Source organism: Staurois parvus, unplaced genomic scaffold (genome assembly GCF_062004578.1).
Source record: "Staurois parvus isolate SC_StPar_1 unplaced genomic scaffold, SC_StPar_1.0 ptg001819l, whole genome shotgun sequence".
Lineage (NCBI taxonomy): Eukaryota > Metazoa > Chordata > Amphibia > Anura > Ranidae > Staurois > Staurois parvus.
Window position 1 is genome coordinate 185,001 of NW_028319615.1, and position 7,153 is coordinate 192,153.

Sequence of the window (7,153 nt, forward strand, 5' to 3'; positions counted from 1 at the left end):
GGATCACAAGCAGGCCCATGTATTGGGAGGCTGGGGGGGATGCTGCTCACCTCATGCACAGTGCTGGATCACAAGCAGGCTCATGTATTGGGAGGCTGGGGGGGATGCTGCTCACCTCGTGCACATTGCTGGATCACAAGCAGGCCCATGTATTGGGAGGCTGGGGGGGATGCTGCTCACCTCATGCACAGTGCTGGATCACAAGCAGGCTCATGTATTGGGGGGCTGCGGGGGATGCTGCACACCTGGTGCACAGTGCTGGATCACAAGCAGGCTCATTTATTGGGGGGGGGATGCTGCTCACCTGGTGCACAGTGCTGGATCACAAGCAGGCTCATGTATTGGGGGGGGGGATGCTGCTCACCTCGTGCACAGTGCTGGATCACAAGCAGGCTCATGTATTGGGGGGGGGATGCTGCTCACCTCGTGCACAGTGCTGGATCACAAGCAGGCTCATGTATTGGGGCGCTGGGGGGGATGCTGCTCACCTCATGCACAGGGCTGGATCACAAGCACGCTCATGTATGTATATCATGCGATTCTGATGCGGTGCAGAATTCATACAGAAAATGCTGCAGTTTCCGCACCATATCAGTGGGCTTAAAGGGATGAGGTGGCAACCGCGGTGCGACTCTGGTCCGGTCCAGCTGCAGGCAGGTCTCCAATGCACTGTCCTTGGTTGTGCTGGTGGCTCCCAGTATTTTCTGGTCAGCATGGATCCACAGGGTGGGCAAGAGTGCAGCATACGCATGGAGCACATTCGGAGCTTGCATGCTCCTTCATCAGGCCATATTTTTAAAAGAGTGAGCGTTGTCACCCTAGGACAGGAGGAGTGTTACTGGCAGGATCACCAGGTGATAATAAAGGAAAAACAACCTGAAAAAAGAAAAGCCAATGCAGCCACCACATCGATATATGACATCTAATGTCTTTTAATGCGGATCACACACAGTTTTATTTCTGTGCTTCTACATTCCTCTCCTGTGACTATTTCTGATCTTTTTCACCCCAAATAATCTTCCTGTCTTGCAGCCTCGCGCTCACTTCCCTTGCGTCCCGCGTGCGTCAGAACGAGAAGGATGTGGAGCAGCTGAAGGATCTTTTGTCCAATGTGAGCCGAGATAAAAATCATTCTGTAGGCGGATCAGGTTCTCATAGGACCTGTAGTTCTGGTATCTGCCGGTCTAACCCACATGCAAGAAAAATATATTTGAAATACATTTTAAAAACGATTCTTCCCAAATATATTGCCATGTATTAGAAATACTACAATCTTGGCCGTATTCAATATATTTCTATATATATATATATATATACTGCATGTTGAAATGCGCTTTTATTACAAAATTTATGAAAAATATTTTTAAAAATTCATTTCAGATATACTGTGTCAGTGGGAGGAATAGTGCCCCGTCATTGGTGTCAGTGGGAGGAATAGTGCCCCATCATTGGTGTCAGTGGGAGGAATAGCGCCCTATCATTGGTGTCAGTGGGAGGAATATTACCCCTTCATTGGTGTCAGTGGAAGGAATAGTGCCCCATCATTGGTGTCAGTGGGAGGAATAGTGTCCCATCATTGGTGTCAGTGAGGGGAATAGTGCCCCACTGTTGTCTGTGGAGGAATAGTGCCCCATGATTGGTGTCAGTGGGAGGAATAGTGCCCCATCATTGGTATCAGTGGGAGGAATAGTGCCCCATCATTGGTATCAGTGGGAGGAATAGTGCCCCATCATTGGTGTCAGTGGGAGGAATAGTGCCCCATGATTGGTGTCAGTGGGAGAAATAGCGCCCCATCATTGGTGTCAGTGGGAGGAATAGTATCCCATCATTGGTGGCAGCGGGAGAAATAGTGTCCCATCATTGGTGTAAGTGGTAAGGAATAGTGCCCCAATGTTGGTGTTGGTTGGAGGAATAGTGCCCCATGATTGGTGTCAGTGGGAGATATAGCGGTGTCATAGCGGTGCATCATTGGTGTCATTGGGGGGAATAGTGCCCCACTGTTGTTGTCAGTGGGAGGAATAGTGCCCCATCATTGGTGTCATTGGGAGGAATAGTGCCCCATCATTAGTGTCATTGGGAGGAATAGTGCCCCATCATTGGTGTCAGTGGGAGGAATCAAGCCCCATCATTGGTGTCATTGGGAGGAATAGTGCCCCATCATTAGTGTCATTGGGAGGAATAGTGCCCCACTGTTGTTGTCAGTGGGAGGAATAGTGTCCCATCATTGGTGTCATTGGGAGGAATAGTGCCCCATCATTGGTGTCAGTGGGAGGAATCAAGCCCCATCATTGGTGTCATTGGGAGGAATAGTGCCCCATCCTTGGTGTCATTGGGAGGAATAGTGCCCCACTGTTGTTGTCAGTGGGAGGAATAGTGTCCCATCATTGGTGTCATTGAGAGGAATAGTGCCCCATCATTGGTGTCAATGGGAGGAATAGTGCCCTATCATTGGTGTCAATGGGAGGAATCGTGCCCCATTATTGGTGTCTGTGGGAAGAATAGTGCCCCACCGTTGTTGTCAGTGGAAGAAATAGTGCCCCATCATTGGTGTCAGTGGGAGGAATAGTGCCCCATCATTGGTGTCAGTGGGAGGAATAGTGCCCCATCATTGGTGTCAGTGGGAGGAATAGTGCCCCATCATTGGTATCAGTGGGAGGAATAATGTCCCATCATTGGCGTCAGTGGGAGGAATAGTGCCCCATCATTGGTGTCAGTGGGAGGAATAGTGCCCCATCATTGGTGTCAGTGGGAGGAATAGTGCCCCATCATTGGTGCCAGTTGGAGAAAGCATCCTATTACAAAGCTATGGGAATTGTTTCTATGTTTTGAGGAATATCTCATTGTCATCGACCAGGGGCGAACTGACCATTTGGGAACTCGGGCACTGCCCGAGGGCCCAGGGTCAGTAGGGGGCCCCATGAGATGCCCCTGGTACCTTTCATAGGCTTTTTTGGGTGTGATTTAAGTGTGGGCGAGGACACGGGGGCCCCATGATCCCCTATTGCCCGGTGGCCCCACGAGTTGTCAGTCCGCCCCTGGCATCGACGATCTCCATCTGATCAGTTTTCTGATTTCCAATATTTCTTTGTCTATTCAGCAAATCGAAGATAAAGAATTTCTGGTCCGAAGACTGAAAGAGGCAGAAGACCTCCAAAGCCACGCAACGGAAGAGGAATCGCATTCTTTGTCCTCCGGCCTGTCGATGGATAATTGAAGAGTTTGAAGAGCAGATAGAAATTCAGCTGAATTGGCATCTTTTTCTCTCCTGGCACCAAGAACTCGTATTTATGACTGACACCCACAGAGAGATTATTGTAAGAGATACTTCATACTTACAGTTTTTATCTGTCCACTTCAGTTATCAGAAGATGCCGGAGATTTTAATAAGGGGCAGGCTGCCTGCAGGAGAAGCACTGGTGCTGTTTGCTCTCTTTTTAGCTGGCCAATAGAGCTCTGAGAATCCTTTGTCATGTATTGTAAAAATAAAAATAAAAAATAAAACTTATATACTACAAACGATCAGTAAATTTATAAACGGCATAAAGATATCACAATTAAATGATGTATTTTAATGCCTTCCTGTCCAACCACCCGGCTATGCAAAAGTAATCGCTTAAAGCTGAACTCCGGGCACAAAACTTTCATTGAAATATACCGTATTCCTCAACAGCCACAAAGAATAGAAATCCACTTTGTGCGCACTGAATATCTTTGCAACTCCAGATATTACCTTATAAAAGTAGTAGTGACATCATCACTGCGCTCAGGGCCGTGGATAAGGGGGTACCACCAATCCTCCTGTACGGGGCCCAGGCCAGCAGGGGGGTGGGCCCAGGCAGCTGGGTGAATCAGATGTAGGCAGGGAGGTATGCAGGCCATACATGGTTCGAATTCCGAACGATTTTTCGTCCGAAAACGTCGGTAATCCGATGGCGCCGTCAATGATTTTGAAAATCGGCCAACCAAGTCATAAAGATCACCCCATATACCAGGCAAAACTTCTGTTCCTTCCAGGTCACGGCTCATGCGCATATTCTTTTCGGAAAAACGATCGTACAATTTGACCATCATTGAGTCGTTTTCACTAATTTTCCAACATGCCCGATCACCGAAAAGGCGAGGAACCATGAAAATCGGCCGGTGCCATTGACCCCACTAACAGAGCGAAAATCGGATGATTATTCTTAGGAACGAAAAATCTGTTGCATTTTGACCCATGTGTGGCTGGCAGTAGTTCAGCACGATGGAGGGGGGCAATCTCTGGAACTGATCCCCTGTATGGCTCTCTCTGCAGCAGCTGAAAGCCGGCTTCTTCTCCTCTCCCTCCTGCTGGCTGCAGAGACAGCCATACAGGGGATCGGTTCCAGTAATTTCCCCCCCTGTCGTGCTGATCCTCCTCCTTGTGCACCATATGTTTCCCCCTGCTGCTCAGGCCCCCCTGTGTGCCCCCACAGTGCTGCCAGCTTACCCACCAACAGCTGCAAGCGCTCAATAGGATCCTTCAGAATAGAGAGTGGATGAAGGGTTCGGTAAATACAGTATGTCAATATACCGGTTCCTCCTTTCCTGAATGAACACGAGTGACTGCTGCCGATATGGAGGGCACAGAGCCTGGTATATGGAGGGCACAGAGCCTGGTATATGGAGGGCACAGAGCCTAGTATGTGGAAGGCACAGAGCCTGGTATATGGAAGGTACAGAGCCTGGTATATGGAAGGTACAGAGCCTGGTATACGGAGGGCACAGAGCCTGGTATACGGAGGGCACAGACCCTGGTATACGGAAGGTACAGAGCCTGGTATATGGAGGGCACAGAGCCTGGTATATGGAGGGCACAGAGCCTGGTATATGGAGGGCACAGAGCCTAGTATGTGGAAGGCACAGAGCCTGGTATATAGAAGGTACAGAGCCTGGTATACGGAGGGCACAGAGCCTGGTATACGGAGGGCACAGACCCTGGTATACGGAAGGTACAGAGCCTGGTATACGGAAGGCACAGAGCCTGGTATACGGAAGGCACAGAGCCTGGTATATGGAAGGCACAGAGCCTGGTATATGGAAGGTACAGAGCCTGGTATATGGAAGGTACAGAGCCTGGTATACGGAGGGCACAGAGCCTGGTATACGGAGGGCACAGAGCCTGGTATGTGGAGGGCACAGAGCCTGGTATATGGAGGGCACAGAGCCTGGTATGTGGAAGGCACAGAGCCTGGTATATGGAGGGCACAGAGCCTGAAATATGGAGGGCACAGAGCCTGGTATATGGAGGGCACAGAGCCTGGTATATGGGAGGCACAGAGCCTGGTATGTGGAAGACACAGAGTCTGGTATATGGAAGGCACAGAGCCTGGTATATGGGAATGGAATACAGCCTGGAATATGGGGGTATACAGCGGTATATAGGTGGGTGTAGAGCCTGATATATGTGGGATATACAGCCTGGTATATGGAGGGCACAGAGCCTGGTATATGGAGGGCACAGAGCCTGGTATATGGAGGGCACAGAGCCTAGTATGTGGAAGGCACAGAGCCTGGTATATGGAAGGTACAGAGCCTGGTATATGGAAGGTACAGAGCCTGGTATACGGAGGGCACAGAGCCTGGTATACGGAGGGCACAGACCCTGGTATACGGAAGGTACAGAGCCTGGTATATGGAAGGCACAGAGCCTGGTATATGGAAGGCACAGAGCCTGGTATATGGAAGGTACAGAGCCTGGTATATGGAAGGTACAGAGCCTGGTATACGGAGGGCACAGAGCCTGGTATACGGAGGGCACAGAGCCTGGTATATGGAGGGCACAGAGCCTGGTATGTGGAAGACACAGAGCCTGGTATGTGGAGGGCACAGAGCCTGGTATGTGGAGGGCACAGAGCCTGGTATGTGGAAGGCACAGAGCCTGGTATGTGGAGGGCACAGAGCCTGAAATATGGAGGGCACAGAGCCTGGTATATGGAGGGCACAGAGCCTGGTATATGGGAGGCACAGAGCCTGGTATATGGAGAGCACAGAGCCTGGTATGTGGAAGGCACAGAGCCTGGTATATGGGTGGGCACAGGGCCTGGTATATGGGAATGGAATACAGCCTGGAATATGGGGGTATACAGCGGTATATAGGTGGGTGTAGAGCCTGGTATATGTGGGATATACAGCCTGGTATATGGAGGGCACAGAGCCTGGTATATGGAGGGAACAGAGCCTGGTATATGGAAGGCACAGAGCCTGGTATACGGAGGGCACAGACCCTGGTATACGGAAGGTACAGAGCCTGGTATATGGAAGGCACAGAGCCTGGTATATGGAAGGCACAGAGCCTGGTATATGGAAGGCACAGAGCCTGGTATATGGAAGGTACAGAGCCTGGTATATGGAAGGTACAGAGCCTGGTATACGGAGGGCACAGAGCCTGGTATACGGAGGGCACAGAGCCTGGTATATGGAGGGCACAGAGCCTGGTATGTGGAAGACACAGAGCCTGGTATGTGGAAGGCACAGAGCCTGGTATGTGGAGGGCACAGAGCCTGAAATATGGAGGGCACAGAGCCTGGTATATGGAGGGCACAGAGCCTGGTATATGGGAGGCACAGAGCCTGGTATATGGAGAGCACAGAGCCTGGTATGTGGAAGGCACAGAGCCTGGTATATGGGTGGGCACAGGGCCTGGTATATGGGAATGGAATACAGCCTGGAATATGGGGGTATACAGCGGTATATAGGTGGGTGTAGAGCCTGGTATATGTGGGATATACAGCCTGGTATATGGAGGGCACAGAGCCTGGTATATGGAAGGCACAGAGCCTGGTATATGGAGGGAACAGAGCCTGGTATATGGAAGGCACAGAGCCTGGTATATGGAGGGCACAGAGCCTGGTATATGGAAGGCACAGAGCCTGGTATATGGAGGTCACAGAGCCTGGTATATGGAAGGCACAGAGCCTGGTATATGGAGGTCACAGAGCCTGGTACATGCATTGCAGTTAGGTTTGTCACTACAAGGTGGTGCTGATTAAATGATTAAAGTCCAGCTCCAGCTTAAAAGGATTGGGTACTCACTAAAGAGCCACTGAAGGTCCACGCGGTGAGGTCTATTGATGTCACACCTTCAGCTGTTGTGGTTCTGGATTTCCATATTGGTCTGGTGATTAAAGCTGAA

General features: G+C 50.4%; 1 protein-coding gene across 1 annotated transcript in view; it reads left to right on the forward strand.

The window, feature by feature from the left end:
- The window catches only part of LOC149434150 (transmembrane channel-like protein 8), a 39,571-nt gene extending 36,114 nt beyond the window's left edge, over nt 1-3,457 (forward strand). The window contains exons 14-15 of the mRNA XM_089664040.1: nt 1,033-1,111; nt 3,098-3,457. Of these exons, the coding sequence (XP_089520166.1) occupies nt 1,033-1,111; nt 3,098-3,214 (196 nt within the window). The 3' untranslated portion in view covers nt 3,215-3,457. The remainder of the gene's footprint in view (nt 1-1,032; nt 1,112-3,097) is intronic.
- Nucleotides 3,458-7,153: the final 3,696 nt, after the last annotated feature.